Raw genomic sequence first — 17,896 nt, 5'->3', positions numbered from 1 at the left:
CCCCAGTCAATGGCATCTTTCACATTTACCATATGCTAAACATTGTGATGAGGGCGTTCCATAAAACCTCAAAGGGACTAGAGTAAGGTGATTAAATGTTGGGGCCTGAGTCAAAGAAGATGGTTATATCTTCTACCTCTGCTTCTTGGTACACATGTGGTCTCTTTGGTATTCAGTTTCTTAGCTGGCCAATGAAGAATGACAGTATTTCATAAGGTTACAATAGAATACTTTAGTATATGCAAAACACATAGCAAGATGCTTGGCATACAGTACACTCATTAGCTTTCCATCACTGTGGAAAATGATCTGGCAAACAACTAGAGGCAAGATTTCTTTGGGCTTATAGTTTCAGTACATCATGGCAGGGAGGGCATGATAAGCATAGCAGCCCATACCATGGAGACAAAGAAGCAGAGAAAAGGAGTATCTGTGCTTACAGGCGTTCTCCTCGTCCCTCTTTTATTGTATTTGAGCCTCCAACCTATGAGATAGTGCTCCCCACATTCAGGACAGATCTTTTCCAACTTAGTTAATCCTATCTGAAAATACAGACACAGAAGACAAGTGCCTTACCGGTCTGGTAGGTGCTTCTCAATATAATCAGTATTAACCACTACACAAATAAGTATAAAGTATTGTGTGTATGTATGAAAATGTCATAATGATCCCCACTACTTTCTATGCTACTTTTAAAATTAACAAGAGGGCCTGGGGATACCGCTGAATTGGTAGACTGCTTGCTACCCAAGCACTACGTCAACTGGGTGTAGTGATCCACACTTGTAATCTCAGCATGGGAGAAGTGGAGACAGAAGGCTGATAGAGAAGGTCAAGGTAATTCTTGGCTACATCGTAAATGTGAGATCAGCTTGGGATAAATGAGACACTGTCTCAAAATAAAAACAAAGGAAAGAAAAGAAAGATTAGCTATAGCAGGATGAGTGCAACAAATGTTAGCAATCAGTGAGCATTTTAGGGATAACTAACATTTACAAAGGTTCTGTAACTTTAGCAAAGTTATATGGCCAGTAAGTAGAGAGCTGTAAAGTTTGACCTTAGTCACTCCCCTCTACTGGCTCTCCACTCTGTTGTGTCCCTCTGCAGGCTAATACTAGAGTACTTTGAAGCACAAAAGAAGGACAGCTAAGCCTACCTTGTAGGAAAGTAGTTAAAGCAGTCATTCAAAGGCGATGAGGCTTTATCCAAGCCCAGAAAGTCAAACAAAAGTTGGACCAAGTGGAACACAGGAAAAGCACATTCTTTCCAGAGAGAGAGAAGCTTATCAGGGGCATGGGAGAGTGAGAAAGAGTAGGTCCCACAAACTGAAGAATGGATAAGGATGACGACAACGGGCCTCAACCGTCCTTTCCTCTATTAGGACTAGCAAAATCCAGTTTAATTGTGAAACATGAGAGGGTGTCATTTCTTTCTCCCAAGCAGCCATTCTATTCCAGTTCACCTTCTAGTTTTTCTTCTCGGGTCTGAATTAGGTCCAGACCGGTAAATTTTCTCCATACTCCTTCCCTTTGGAAGATTATTTGCTTCTCAGGAGGTTAAGATTTGCTCCCTATGTCCAGAGAACTGCAGCCCCCATCCCTGTTTGCCTGTGCCCCTCTTAGCTGTGTGATCTAATTGTGGATGGCTCCCCACATGTTAGTTTTCTGCCTCAAGCACCTGGTGTGGGTTTGCCTTCCATTCCTTCACTATCAGGTGTGTAGACGCTACAGTCAAGTCTCCTAGAGACTCTGTATCCTCAGCCTGTGCCCCTTCTTGAGCTAGCTCCTTCCATACGTTTGTTTGTACGTTTGTTTGCTGCTAAATAAAAATGAGCTGACTGGCCTCTCCAAAAGAATCTCTTTAAAATTGAAAGGCTGTCCTACTGGTATTAGAACTCTAAAACTTGGTTAATGAGTTTACCCATTCCTGGGATGATTTTATTATGGAATAATAAAACAATTTGTGTGCCGTGTTGAGGGAGTTCTTGATCTCCACCATTGAGGAATAACATTCCTCACTATCCTCCTTTTCCTCCTCTTGTACAACTTCATGCATAAGGTTGATTTTAAATTCCCAGTTGTACACTTTTAGGGAATCTTTGTATGAGCCAATGGAACAAGTGGCAGTGAATTCTGTATCAACATTAACCACTGATGTTTTATTTGTTGCAGATATGGAAGTGGGTGAAGGAATTTAACATAGTCCATGCAGGAGATGCAAATAACTCAGACCCTATCAACATACTTGCCTTGTTCATGGCATTGTTATCTGCTCTTCAATGTTTTCTGTATTTGAGTATATTCAGTCTCTAATAAGCTTTGGCGCTTCAGGATGTCATTTCTATTTACCACAGCTCTTTCCCTTTTCTTTTCCGAGCCCTAGTTGCCTTAACTTATAGCATCCAACTGCTGAGCTAGATTTTTGCTCCCTTACTGGTGTCCTGATGGTCCTGGCTTCAAATGTGTAAAAAACACTTGAGCTGTGCCCTCTTAGCAGAACTAGATTGCTGCCCCTCCCATCTTCCCTATTATTTAGCCTTCTGCTGGGCTGTGTGATGCATCGTATTGCTTAGCTCTGACTTCCAGTCTCCTGGGATTTCAGAAGACGTGATAAGAATGAGGCTCAGTTGGTAGAGTGTGTGCCTCCTAAGGACAAAGCCCTCTCTTCTCTCCCCAGCATTGTGTAAGTCAGTACAGTGGCACAGACCTGGAATCCCAGTGCTTGCCATACTTTGTGCTTCTCATGTCCTGGCCCCTGAACGTTAGACTCCCATCTTACTGTTGAGTCTCAAATGTCCCATCCTTTAGTATTTACTTGCATCAAACAAAATGTAAGCTTTGAAATGGGGATAAAAGTAAGCTTCTAGAAGTCTAGTACTAGAACAGAGTGGCACCTATCAAAGGTCAGGAAAGGAGGAGGGACACATGGGAAAGCTTGGCCAATGAGAACAGTGTTGCACTAGGATAGGAGCAAAAAGCCCTGGAGTTCTTGTCCTCAGTAGGGTGACTCTAGGTAAAGACAATATATATTCCAAACTGGCTAGAAGAGCAGACTTTAATGTTTCACCACAAAGAAATGGCAGATCCTAGAGGCAGTAAAGATGGTGATTAACCTGATTTGGTCATCACACAGAATCTACCTGGACCAAAACTTTACCCCACAAATTTATGTAATTATTATATGCATATTACAAATGAACTAAAGCAATCCGAAGAGATAAGCCCTTTTTTTCAAAGAAATCAAATTCTTAGGCTAGGGGTATAGTTCAGTGTTAAAGCACTCACATAACATGTACAAGTTCCATCTTCAGCACTGCAAAAAAGATGTGTGGGGCTAACTTCTCTTTTTCCAATTTGAGACAATCTCATGTAGACCAGGCTGGCCTCCAAATATCTATGTAGTCAAGGATAACATTGAACTCCTGATACTCCTGATTCCACCTTGCAAATGAAGAACAATACATTTTGAGCAAACTGAAAAATTATGTTCATTCTTAGAGTAGTGTTTCTTATGATCTACAATTCTTTGTGCTTGGGAAATGACTTATGTGCCACCCATGAGCTAACTGCACCATATTGCTGTAGGCAGATTTCTGAATGCAAGATAGATGAAACCCCAGGTGCCAAAAGTATATCATTACGAAGTTCCATGTTTGGATATGGAAACTAAAACAGGAAGCAATAATTTGCAAAGCCATCTAATAGAGACTGATGTAATGGCTTGGCGAGGTCACAAAGACCTGCCCTTGAATTCTGGCTCAGCACTTACTAGCTGAGTGTCCTTGAGCCAATCAATCTCTGAATGCAACATCATCAATAATAATAAACTTTTTCTTTAATTTATTGGTTTCTTATTCATTAAAAAGTCAATATTTCCTCCACAGATTTTGAATCCTCTAGTTATCATATAAAAATCTTCTCTTGAATTTGTCCCCAAGGTCCCCATCACCTGTTTTTCCCATTTATTTGCAGTGCCACATCACTTTATACATTAGTAACTCATATTCTAACATGAAAGCCACTGCTTTTTACAGTAAAGTTTTATGAGTCGTGAGAACAATTATTCACAAAAATGGAAAACATGCCAGGGTGTGGTGGCGCACACTTTTGATCCCAGCAATGAGGAGGCAGAGGCAGGCAAAACTCTGAGTTTGAGGCCAGTCTGTACAGTAAGTTCCAGGTGAGCCAGGAGGTGTTGTCAAGATTTTTAAAAAGAACGTGTAAAATATGCTTATAGAGAGAGTTCTTATTAATACTTAATGTATATATCATTAAAAATTATAACTTATTTTGAGATTCTTCAATCTCTTCCACTGAGCTTAGTACCATCTGAGCCCTGTGAGAATCACAAAGTAGCAATTTTGGTCTGGACTACAACTCAGTGGTAGAGATCATATTTAGCATATATGGGGCCCTAAATTCCATGCCCAGGATCAAAAGAAAGGTAGAGAAGGAAGACAACTTGCAAAAAAAAAAAAAAAAGAAAGAAAGCAAGTGTCAGTTGAGATTTCAACATAGTGCAGTATAGCCCAAGGTCTATATTACTTTTTAAAAAGATTTTTTATCGTGTTAATTACATGTAAGAGTGTGTGTGTCTTTATGGCGGTGTGGGCATATGAGTGCAAGTGCCTAAGGAGGCCAGAGGAGACAGATTCCCTGGAGTTGGAGTTACAGACAATTGTGGTGTGGTCCTAGGAACTGATTTGGGTCCTCTGGAAAAGCAGCAAGTGCTCTTAACCACTGAACTATCTCTCCAGCCCTCCTCCCTCCAACTTGCAAAGCTCCATATTCTTAAGCTCTGAATTTGCTGACCCCAAATAATTAGGAAAGTAGTAGATAACATGGTCTGAAGGTGGGGAAGATGGTTTAATAGAGGAAGTGGCCTATGAAATAGGCTCTGAGCATTTTTAGGTTACCAGCACACTGAGAGGGGAGAGATAATATCCAAGGAAGAAGAAGCAACGTGTCCAAATGAAATGTCCTGGCTATGCTGTTGTGTTAAGAGACTAAAATGCACAAGCATGCCAGTCTACCTGTCCCAAACCTGACTGCCCTCTTATCGACTACCTCCTGTTTGCTCTCTTACACTCCTATTCAGAGAACTAACGTGCTCCTGCGTCTCTTTTAGGCTCTTTGAAACCCTTCAGTCACTCTTCTGGTCTGTATTTGGCCTTTTAAATCTCTACGTCACTAATGTGAAGGCCAGACACGAGTTCACCGAGTTTGTGGGAGCTACTATGTTTGGGACATACAACGTGATCTCCCTGGTAGTGCTGCTGAACATGCTCATTGCCATGATGAACAACTCCTACCAGCTTATTGCCGTGAGTAACTGCTTTACCATGGGGCTTCCCTGGGTTTCTGGAGAAGTCACGGTGATGTGCAGCCCATTGCAAGTTCAACGAAACAGTCTGATTGCCTCAATGAATATACATTAGTCAGTTATTCAACTGACTTATTTCCAGAACAATTCTGATTGCAGTCTTAGTCTACAGAAAGCCGGTAATCTAGATTTGGTTACTGGATTTCATAACTTTCTTGCTATCTGTTGAAAATGTTTTAAAATATTTGAGCCAATATTTTTGCCTCGGTATGGAAACCTCAGGGGATATATGCACAGTTGTCTACTCAATTTGGCACCTCACTTACATTCTGGATAAATCCAGTCGATCTGTTTCTCTAGGGATAACACTGCAAACATCTTCCACCCTAAATTTGAAATTCCATTGAAAAAATGAGCTTTTGAGAAGGAGAGGGGCTCTTTTGTTTTTTTGTACAATGTCTCATAGTATCCAAAGTTGGCCTTAAATTCACTGTGTAGCTGAGAAATGACCCTGAACTTCTGATCTTCTTGTCTTCATATCTCAGGTCCTGGAATTACAGAAGTGCACTATAATGCTCAGTTTATATGAGAAGCTATTTTTTTGCTAAAGTAGAGATGAGTAACTGTACTCTACCACCAGATCTTCTTAGACTGAGCTCATTATTATTTTGTTTTGTTTTTAGCTCATTGTTTTTAAGACAAGTCTCATTGTATAGACCAGGCTGGCCTCAAATTCTTAATCCTCTTGTCTCAGCCTCCAGAGTACTGGAGTTGTAGGCATACACCATGACACCTTGAACCTTGCATTGCTGATTTTTTTTGTCCATCATATTACCATTTCAATCATCAGTGCTTGTTACACTAGACTAGAAATGATGAAGGTAGAGAATACAGGATTAGTTGTGGCCTGCCTCTCTCTCTCTCTCTCTCTCTCTCTCTCTCCTTTATCTTCCTCTCTCCTATCTCTCTGTCACTCTATCTCTCTATCTCAATCTCTCTCTCTCTGCCAAAGTAAATATCCAGTTTTGACTTATATTCTCATATCCTGATTATCACTTCTAGGAAGAGTATTAGCAACAGAGTCTGGCTAACTGAGAACTACGTAAGTTGAGTATCTCTGGATTTGGACATTTAGTTGCTAGATTGCCTCTATGTATGAACCAGTCTGTTGCTATCACGCACAAGGCAAACAAAGATAAAACCTAAGTCTTTTCTGTCTCCTATATGCTATTTCTCTGGTATGGTTTGTCATGAGGAGTCATTTAGCCTATCTGAGCTTAAATTATTGGCTACATATGCATATATATGTGATATATGTGCTCACACACAGACTGTCCACATTTCTCAAATATTGTAGGTAATAATGAACATATTCATTTCCACTAGGGAGAGAACCAAACAGTAATGAGTATATGTTCTAGGAAGAGATCTTTGAATTATTTATTCTATAGTACTTTCTAACCATAAATGGAACATATTTGCACAAGGGGTGCTATAGCTTAGATCTAAAATGTACCCACCAAGGCCCATGTGTTAGAAGTTTCGTCTCCAGCCCATGGTGCTACTGGGAAGTAATGAAACCTTTAGTAGGTGGGGCCTAATGGGAAGTTAGGTCATGGCGAGTATACGCTTGAAAAAGATTATAGGATCCTATCCCCCTTTCTCTTCCTCTTTGCTCCTTCACTCCCGTGCTTGCCTGCCATGCTGTGCTGGCCTTCCACAGGCTGAGAGCAACACTCAAGCGACCATTGACTGAAGCCATGAACCAAAATGAATCTTTCTCCTCATAATTTGATTTTCCTCCTGTACTTTCTCACAGTGACACAAAGGTGAATTTGTAGAATTTCTGTCATTAGGGATTTTGTTAAGATGTAAAATTGTCTGCTAGAGTGCTTTAGGTCATAGATGCTTAAGAGACTGACTATAAAGGGAATGGAAGTATAGTAGAAAAATTTAAAAACCAAGGACTCTAATCCCGGGACTGGCTTTTATCATGGAGTCAGCTTGGGTAACTTATTTCCCCTTCTTGGGCCTCTGTTTCTTCATCCCAAAAGTGATGTGGTGACTAATATAGATCGCGTGCCTACAGATCAGGATAGCACAGCAAGGTCCTTCCTAGCTCTGAAATTCTATTCCATTGTTGTGTTGAAATACAATAATACAATATAGTTCAGCTTCATTTCTTGCCTCTCATTCTCTCTCTCTCTCTCTCTCTCTCTCTCTCTCTCTCTCTCTCTCTCTCTCTCTCTCTCTCTCCTCTTCTCCCTTCTTCCCTTTCTCTCCTCCAACCCCACCTTCATTCAAACCCAACTAGACAAAGAACTTTGAGATGATTTATGCTCACACCTAGTCTGTTCTCTACAAGGGGTAAAACACACATGGAATCTAAAAGGTTTCTTTTTCTGCCTGCTAAGGCAGTTGTAGTTTTTTCACTAAGTATCTAGCAGTTGACTATTCCTAGCAACAGAAAAAAAAGGTAAAATTTTCTTGTCATCTAATATAGGGTTTCAGTGTGCCCCACTGAGCTGGGCGACATTTTCTAGCAAGAAGGAGAATCATTAGCTCTTTTTGACACCACCTGCTGGTAGCAGGTTTAGTTTTAATACTACCTACTTCTGCACCTGAAGAAAATACCTTGATTCCTGTCACTAAGGGTCTGAGTAGATGGCCTGAATGGGGCCTACACCATCTCACATGTCTGGAGTCAGAGCAAACCAGTCTGAATTCTCCTGCTGTTCTGGAATTTCCTGGTTATATATCTACACCCTTTGGAAATGGATCCAGTTGGATGTTATTAATGGGCAAACTGATTGTACAAATACCTGAGTTTTTGTAAGTGATAAAGAATAGAAAGTAGATTTCATTCCATTTGTAATATTTCTACTTCAACCAGGTGATGGTGGCACGCATATTTCACCTCAGCATTCAGGAAGCAGAGGCAAGAGGAACTCTAAGTCCGAGGCCAGCCTGGTTTAGAGCGACTGTTCCAGGACAGTCAGGGATACATAGAAACCATGTCTGACAAAAAGAAAAATCTCTACTTCAGAAGTGTCCCTTTAGAAGGCCTCTGCTAGACAGGGAAAGGCTTCAGAAAGAGGAATCACTGGAGACACATTTCTCCTTCAAAAGGTGTCACAGGATGCCTCAGCCTTGGTAGGAATTTGGTTGTCAGCAAATATCAGTGGGAAATTATTCAATGTTTATTCTAGTTCAAAGGTTAAGAGCAGCACCAAGAGCTATCCCAGGAAAAGTTGAGCTCTTTATCAGTGCTTCAAGAAGGATTAAGCGATGCTGACAAGATGGTCTGCTTTCATAGACAGTTGAATCTCAACAAGAAAGAAATGCACAAATGAGAAAACATACATAAAGTTATCATAAAATGCCAGCGTTCAGGGTCAGTTTTTGCCATGAGGTCCATGCATTTCTTCCCTTAATATTGTGTTCCCAGTTCTAAAAGAAATGTGATTTGAGCTGTTAGCAACCTATGACAGTTTAAATGTATAGGTCCTGTCTCTTCCTGAGACCAAGTAAACAATGAGAGGTTCCATGAGAGCAATGTGTGTGTCTGAGGAAGAGTCAGAAGGAACACCAACAAGAAAAAGAGATTAAAGGCACAGAAAATGTCGCCATCATTATGGTTTTGCAAAGGCTCAGATCTGGGCAACAGTTCCCAAGTCAAAGATACCAGCAGCCTCCATATAAAATAACAACTACCAGTGGACATTCTAGAGGTTTTTTTTAAAATGGCTATATTTGTGTTTTTAAAGGTTTCTGGGCTGAGATTCAGAAAGAATTGCCCCTTGTTGAAAACTAGGCCTTGCTGAAGATTGGTCTCAGGATGTTCTCTTTATAGATAGAAACTGTATTTCTGGATAATTCAAGTGCCCATGGCCCAGAAGTCATATAAAGAAATGTGATTATTTTGGTTTCTGCCTTATTCTTTCAGTCATTGTTCACAGTAGTCTAGTCATTGGGCCAGTCTGGAATTTAATTAGGACAGTGTAAACGCTAAAATCCACACCTAGATCCACCACACTGTCACCTTGTCCCTTCCTTGAGATGCATGTGCTCTACAAGAAGCATCATGTTGGGGCTGAAGAAATGGCTGAGTGGTGAAGAGCACTGGCTGCTCTCGCAGAGGAGTCCAGTTGAGTTCCCAGCACCTACAGAGTGACTGACATCTGCCTGTAATTCCAGTTTCAGAAGATCCAATGCCCTCTCCTGACTACTATAAGCACCAGGCACACATGTGGTGCACATACATATATGTAGGCAAAGCATTCATACACATAAATAAATCCGAAATGTAAAAAAATAGAACTATAGCACAATATCATTTTTTACCTAATTGTATCACAGCTCCAAACTATCCAATCTCCTCAGCCTAACCAGTTACAGTAGTGAAAAGCTTTTGTTGTCATCTTCAGGGGATGGAAGACCTACTATTTGGCCTGACTTCTTCCAGGATAAAAATCCTGTATCTGGCTCAGCTTCCAAAGAGTTGTTTCTTAAGAAAGCAGAAGACACTATACTCCCCACCAGCCTTCAGTCCCACCAACAGTCCCAACTCTGAGAGCTGGACTGAATCTAAGCAGCTACGGTGTAGCCCTTCTCCAGGTGAAGGACTTGTTCATTTCAAAATGCATTAGGAAGTGCATGAGGTTGTGGCAGAGCCACTTCAGATAGCACTAGCTGGCTCTTCCCTTTGGGAGGCCCTCAAGCAGTCTAAAGACTGACTTTTTCTCACCTTGGTTTCTGCTTTCCTATGACGCCAAACCACCCTGAGGGACCTGATCAGAGACTGCCACATTTCGTGAAGGAGAAAACAAATATGCCCATCTATCAAATACATAGGAAATGTTCTCTCCCTTGGGTAATGTGGAATGTGTAAATACCTGTTAGTAATCCATTTCCATTAGAAATTTATTTTTTCTGGTTGGTTCTGGAGATGGTACATAAAATACAGTCCATGCCATCGGAGAGCTTGAACTAGAGTTCAGAATGGAAAATCTGACATAAGTAAAAGAACAATGGAACTATCATCATGAGTATATCATTAGTTAGTACCCAAAGCATGGGCCCAACAATAGTCAGACTACCTGGGTTTGAAACATGAACAGCCATGTATTGTGGCTTAGGCCGATTTGACCTCTTTCTTCCTCATTTGGCTTTTATAAAATATAGGCTTTTCACATGGGATATAGTGTCATAGTAGAGCATTTGGCTAGCATAGTTGAGGCTTTGGGCAATCTCTAATACTTGAAACACGCACACACACACACATATGCACATGCATATACACACACATCTTTTCATTTTCTTCTTATTCTGATCCATTTCCTGCACCAAGAGAAATATCAAGGAAATACAATGTCTTTCCATTTGTCTTTTAGATAGATTTGACAAATGAAAAAGTAGGTGGTGGCGCTTTCAGTGGTGCTTCTAGAAACTGCTGTGTCTTCTGTGGGACTCACACCCAGAGATTTCCAGGGCATCACCACTCTCCTTGGCCTCATTTTCATCTAGGTCTTGTCAAGGAGCCCCAGTCCCCAGACTCTGCTAACATTACCTCTTCAGAATGCCCTTCAAACTCTAGAACAAGAGGCAGAAGTTGCTCAACACTGACTTGCCTCAGTGTCCCACGTTCAGCTGGCTTCTCACCTCTTCCATCTGCTGCATAACCAGTACTTGTAATATGTCTTCAGGGTTTGAAAGACTTTAGAGTGGTAGCCATTCGTTCCGTTGTAGTCCAGCCAGTACTATGTGACTGCACTGTTACAAGGTATATTCAGAAGGCATATGTCAATCTGACTTTGAAGTATGGCTCAAATTTGCAAAGACAGAAAAGTGACTGCAGGGTTGAGCTCTCCTCTCTGGCAAGGAAATAGCTTGTATACCAGCAGAAAGTGGCACGATGTTTATTTACTCCTTTCTGCCCTTCATGCTTTGATTCCCTGTGAAATCTTTCAAACACGAATGAAGTCCTCTTCTCCCCATTAGGGAATATCCTGGCACACTGCAGAGAAACACGGAGCGATGTACCTAGGGGCTACATCAAAGCTCTTGGTCCTGTTTGTACAACAATAATAAAGGGAGATGAGCTTGCTTTGTCTGGCTCTTTACACCCTCCTTCTGGGCCCTATTACTACCATCTATGGGGACTCTGCCCAGAACACTGAGCTAACTGCCTGACCTGAACTAGTCCCATTTTTCCATCTTTAGCCAAAGCTAAGAGGTTGGAGTTTTTCTAAGATGTCAAAACTCAGTAGTTACCATATAATAAATAAGAATAACTGGCATATGGACATGCCTTTATCAATTGTCAGGCATTGAACCAATTATTTTCTGTTATCACTACAACTATTACTAATGACCACCATTCACCTATGAACCACACATTATATAAATACATTCAGTGCACACTATCTCATTAAACCATCACATTCACTTTATGAGGTGTTATTATTAATTTCATTTTGTAAATGAAACTGAGGCAAAGAGACTAAGGTAACTTGTCTAAGGAGGCACACTCTGTTTCATTTCTGATTAACATGCTTAAGTTATACACATGAGTGAGTTTCAGGTGATATTTCATTACATGCAGATAGCATGTACTATACAAATCCAGCCTCTCTCTATCTAACCTGCCCTTCCTCCAACTCTAGCAATCCCTAGTCTGCATTTAGGTCAACCTTTCTTTAAAAGCATGCACTTGTGAAAGAGAATATGTTCTACTTGTATTTCTGAATCTGCCGTATTTCACCTAACATAATGTTCCACATTTCCATCCATTTTGTTGCGAAAGAAAAGGTTTCCATTTTCTTGATGGCAGAATAATACTCCATTGTACATATTCACCACATTTTCCTTACCCATTCATGTGCTGATAGGCACCTAGGCTGATTCTGTATTTCAGCTATTGTGATAATGCCACAATGAACATCTGGATGCACATATCCCTTTGGTATGCTGATTTCATTTCTTTTTTGTGTATGTCCAGAAGTGAGACAGCTGGATATTACAAATTCTATTTTTCTTTTGTTGAAGAGCCTCCATATTGTTCTCCATAATGGCTATGCTAATTTTCATTCCTATCAACAGTGCATGGGAATTCTTTTTTTCACACCAGCATTTGTTATTTCTTGTCTTTAGTTTCCATTTTGATAATAGCCAAGGACAAATTCTCAGTAAGGTCTCTTGATCCAAAGTAACAACAATATCATACCTCCACCTTTTGGCCTGCATCCTAATTCAAAGACCCTGGAGCTCACAGGACACTCAGCTTCTATGTAACCTCACCCCACTTTCCCCTTGGCTGACTGACTCGCTGTTTACAGGCTTCTAACCAAAGGGATCCTGTAGGGAGACTTGCCTTGTTTCTGCAAACTGTGCCATCTTTGCTACCCCTATATACTCAGCACCACACCTACACCCCTGGCTTTCTTTTTCTCCTTTAAGGTATCTGCAAGATGTCAAACAAATACTTTCCCCTTCCACTCTGTCCTTATTTCTGTCAGACAACTGGCCAGCTATGATGGCTCGCATCTTTATTTTTTTAGAAACATTCTTTTGGTTTTGTGGGTATGGGTTTTGCCTGTATGCATGTATGTGCAGTATATGCATGTCTGGTGCCCTCAGAGGTTGGAAAAGGAGTTAGTGGAGTTACAGACAGTTGTTAACTGCCAGGAATAGAACCTGGGTCCTCTGAAAAAACAAGAAGTGCTGCTGCTAGTGTAGTGACTGAGCCTCTCCAGTCTGTGGCTCAAACCATTAATCCCAGCCCTCGGGTGGCAGAGACAGTCAGATCTTGGTGAGTTCAAGGCCAACTTGGTCAACACAGCAATTTCCTGGCCAACCAAGGCTGCATAGTGAGACCTTGTCTCAAAAAAATATTCTGTCAGAAAAACAGCCTACAGCCACAGAAAATAAACAGACCACCAACTCATGACAAGGACTCATTATCTCACACATCTTACCTTGGAACACCTCAGCCCTCTGCCTGTTTCTTTCCCAAACAGATCATGCATGCCTAAAGTCTCTCTTAAATTATACCCACACTAGTCAATGAACTGTCCAACCTGCTGCCGCAAAGTTTGTACAGTTAGCAGCGGCTCACTGCTCCGATTGCCACTCTCTGCCTGGGCCTGGTTTGGCTCTCCCCCTGGTGGTCGAACTTAGGAACAACATTTTCTTTGCCCTGACTGCTCCCTGGCTTCAGGTTTTGTCTGCTAACAGTTGGAGGGTGAGTATCTCATGGGGACCAGAGCAATTCACCTTGAAATTCACGCAGTGCATAGTAGCAGGACTCTGTTGAGCTCCAAACTCCATTTCCAACTGTAGTTGTAAGCTGTGATGCTTGCTGCTGCGTGCTAAGGGTTTTAGTGACTGACGGAGGGACAAGGAGGAATGGGAAGAATACACACCAACAGAGGTCATTTTCTTTCCTGCTGTTAAAAGGCAACCAACCTAACAGGGTAGATACCAGAGCTGCTTCTCCATTATCCCATAGGTTGCCTGTCCCGGGGGCGGTTCATCAGAAGCATAAATAGTTCTCAGAAAGATTCCATCTTGGGTCCAACTAACAGAAAGAGGACTGACTATGCCAGTCACCAGTTAGCCCCAGTGCCTCTCCCTGAGTGCCGGAGGAAGCACAGGGAGGGACACCAGCAAGAAAAAATGATTGGAGACGCAGGAAATATCACCAGTTCCCAAGCCAAAGATGCCAGCAGCCTCCATGTAAATTAACAAGTACTAGTAGGCATTTCAAACGAGTTCCGGGCTAAAAGAAGTGGTCCTTGTTGAAAAGCAGACCTCCCTGAAGATTGGTCTCAGGATGTTCCCTTCATAAGTTATAAACTGAGTGCCATTGCCACGGAGTGCAACTCTTCGTAGATTCTCCCCTATTCCCACAGTCCTTGTTTTGGATGCCACAAATCTTTTGACTAGAACAACAAATGATACAAATATTCTTTTATTTCTGATTGGTCTGAGTTTTTTGGGGTTGTTGTTGTTGTTGTTTTGTCCACTCGCTTTTTGTTTCGATTTCTGAGACAGGAATTCACTGTGTTGCTCCTACAGACAGGCCTTGAACATTTCATCTTCTCTGCCTATGTATGCCGCCATGTGCTCAGGTTACAGGTATGCGGTCACAAATCCAGCTTCTGTTTGGGATTTAAACAGCCAATGTGGTGTTGGAGACATGGTTCAGCAGTTCTAGGAGTCTTGCTGCTTTGGCCTGTGACTCCAGCTCCAGAGAATATGATGCCCTCTTCTGACCTCCGTGGATAGACACTCTTTAAAACAGATTTAGAAAGCATTAAATGTGAGTTCTGAGTTAACGTTAAGAAAACCTTTCTCAGGCCCAGGCAGTGGTGGTGTATGCCTTTAATCCCAGCACTTGGGAGGCAGAGGCAGGTGGATCTCTGTGAGTTCAAGGCCAGCCTGGTCTACAGAGTGAGTTCCAGGACAGTCAAAGCTATATAGAGAAACCTCATTGTGAAAAAAAAAAAAAGCAGAAAAAAAGAGTCTTTCTCTTCCTGTGGTCACCAGAGGCCAGTGACATAGCCTTCCTCAACATAGGCAGTAAAACGGGCAGGGGGTGTTGACAACACAGAAGCCAAAATATCCAGAGGAGCATCAGGGATGTTGTTTGCCTTTTACTTAAGATATAACAGATTTATATTGCCTCAGTTGTTATGGTAAATCTGCTGGACTTTTTTATTGTTTTTATTTCTTCTTCTCTCATACAATACATCCCGACTACAGCTTCCCCTCCCTCCTCTCTTCTCAGTCTCTCCCCTCATCTCCTCTCTCCCCCAGATCCACTCCACCCGCTGTTTCCTCCAAGAAAAGAGCAGGCCTCCCAGGGACATGAACTGAGCATAGCACAAGATAAATCTGCTCTTTTAAAGAGCAACTAGGAAAAATATCAGGGCAAAATAAGAAAAGAATACTAAACTAACACCTCTCTCTGTCTCTGTCTCTGTCTCTGTCTCTCTCTCTCCCTGTCTCCCTCTCCCCTACATTCCCAGCCTTCTCTCTCCCTTTATACCTTTGTTTTCATCACAAAGTTCTATTGTCTTTTGCTCTCCTTCCCACATTTCCCTAGGAAAAAAAGACTCGATGAGAAACATAGTTATCTCAAAGTCTCTCCTCATAATTGTAGCACATCAGAAATCTCGAAGAACGGAAGAAAAGAAAGCGTTGTAGGTTTCTTCATTCATTAAGGAATCAACAGTTATTAAAGAAGATTTGAATGAATGGGTTTAAAACACTCTCAACTAACTACATCCAGTGTCCATGGCCTGAATCTAAAGAGGATGGCCTGGTGAATCTTCTAGAAGATAATGCAATGGGGTTTTGCTCATAATACCTCTTTCATACATTTCATACAGGCAAACTAATTGTTTCAGAGATATTTTAAGGTGGAGAGTCTCCATTCTAAACAGAACACATGTTCTAGAATATTGTAGGCTCTCATTTTTAAATGTGTTTGAGCACTGGAAAGATGGCTTAGCAGTTAAGAACACTGACTGCTCTTCCAGAGGATCTGGGTTCAATTCCCAGCACCCACATGGCAGCTCACAACCTTTTGTAACTCCAGTCTCAGGGGATCTGACCTCCTTGTCTGGGCTCCACAGGCACCAGGCATTCACATGGTGTACAGACACACATGGCAGGCAAAACACTCAAATACACATAAAAATAAACTTAACAGAATTTAAATGTATTTGAAACATGACTAAATGAATGACTTTAGTGCATAGAGAAGCAGAATATTTTGAAGCATGGAACATTTTGGACAAAGCTAATCAAAACTCATTATCCTCTTGACAGGGGTTAGTGACTGTATTAATTACTTGCCATATTTTTTGACAAAATACCTGGTTTCTATTGTTGTGAAGAGATATTGTGACCCTGGCAACTCTTATAAAGAAAAACATTTTATTGGGGTTGACTTACAGTTCAGAGGGTCAGTCCATTATCATCATGGCAGAGCATGGCAGTGTGCAGGCAGACATGGTGCTAGAGAAGTAGCTGAGAGTCCTACATCTTGCAGGCAACAAGAAGTAGACTAAGTGTCACACTGAATGAAGCTTGAACAAAGGAGACCTCAAAACCCACCCCCACAGTGACACACTTCTTCCAACAATGCCATACCTACTTCAATAAGGCCACATCTCCTAATAGCGCCACTCCATTTGGGGGCCATTTTCTTTCAAACTACCACACCTGATAAAAGTAACTTAAGGAAGTATTTATTTGGGATCCATCATGGAGACAGGGACTTAAGGTAGCTAGTCACACTGTACCTGTAGTCACTAAGCAGAGAACAATGAATGCTGGTACTCAGCTCACTTTTGCCTTTTATTTAGTCTAGGACCCCAGCCCAAGGAGTGGTGCTTCCCATATTAAACTGGGTCTTCTCATCTTAATTAACCTAATCTAAGATATTCTTTTACAGACAAACCCAGAGGCTTGTATCATCGATAACTTTATGTCCTATCAAATAGACAATGTTAACCATTGCAGTGAACGTTCCTGTAAAGGGCCAGTGAGTAAATATTTTAAGCTTTCTGGACCATAAGTTCTGTCTCAGCTACTCAGTTCTTCTGTTATAACAAAAAGCAGCCAAAGGCAATACATAAAGTAATGGGATGACTGTGTGTCAGTAGATTTTTATTTATGGACATGGAAATTTCTGTAAATCTCCAGTGGCAAATCATTATTCTTTTGATTTTTGATTACATTAAAAATGTAAGACAGCTGGGCAGTGGTGGCACACACCTTTAATCCCAGCACTCATGAGGCAGAGCCAAGAGGATCTCTGTGAGCTCGAAGCCAGCCTGGTCTACAGAGCAAGATCCAGGACAGCCACCAAAACTACACAGAAAATCCCTGTCTCGAAAAAAAAAAAATGTAAGACAAATATTCTTAGCTTGTGAAATATACAAAAACTAAGTAGCCAGTTTTCCAACTACATGGCTGATTTCAAAATACATGTCTTTTCAACCTTTGTAGACCAAAGAAAGCTCCATGACTAGAGGTTGTGGTTTATGTTTTCTTCATATTCCACTGCTGCCTAGGAAAAATAGGACATGTAATAGGTCCTAAGTAAATACATTTCTTGAATTGATATAAAAATGCTTTGAGCAATCTCTGATTTATAATTTTTCAACCCTGTTTAAAAAATAGGTAAGTGGATTTATATGCCTTACAAGTGTTTCATGCTTGGAGATCAGTGAATTCCTATGGCAATGGTAGGGGAATTATCTAACTAGAAAAAAATCTGCCTCAATTTTAGATTTCATGATAATAATTAATACAATCCCTGTTTTTAATCCCTGGCATCAATAATACACAAATCATATATACTTAATACAATGATGCACACTTTGTGAAGCACCCTTGTGTGGTGATATTTTCTTTGTGCACCCCAATAAAGCTTATCTGAAGATCAGAGGAAAAACCAGCCACTATATTAAACATAGAAGTCAGGCAATGGTAGCATATGCCTTTAATCCTATCACTCGGGAGGCAGAGATCCATCCAGATCTCTGTGAGTTCAAGACCA

The 17,896-nt window shown here is 41.2% G+C and overlaps 1 protein-coding gene across 3 annotated transcripts in view; it reads left to right on the top strand.

Annotated features, from left to right (window-relative positions):
• Positions 1 to 17,896, top strand: part of Trpc5 (transient receptor potential cation channel subfamily C member 5) — a 257,436-nt gene that overhangs the window by 216,183 nt on the left and 23,357 nt on the right. For all 3 annotated transcript variants that reach the window (XM_052737595.1, XM_052737613.1, XM_052737604.1), the window contains exon 7: positions 5,128 to 5,323. In XM_052737595.1, coding sequence (XP_052593555.1) covers positions 5,128 to 5,323 — 196 coding nt within the window. The remainder of the gene's footprint in view (positions 1 to 5,127; positions 5,324 to 17,896) is intronic.

Source organism: Peromyscus californicus, unplaced genomic scaffold (genome assembly GCF_007827085.1).
Source record: "Peromyscus californicus insignis strain IS unplaced genomic scaffold, ASM782708v3 Scaffold_10__1_contigs__length_136768540, whole genome shotgun sequence".
NCBI lineage: Eukaryota > Metazoa > Chordata > Mammalia > Rodentia > Cricetidae > Peromyscus > Peromyscus californicus.
This window is presented reverse-complemented; position numbering and strand designations above follow the sequence as displayed.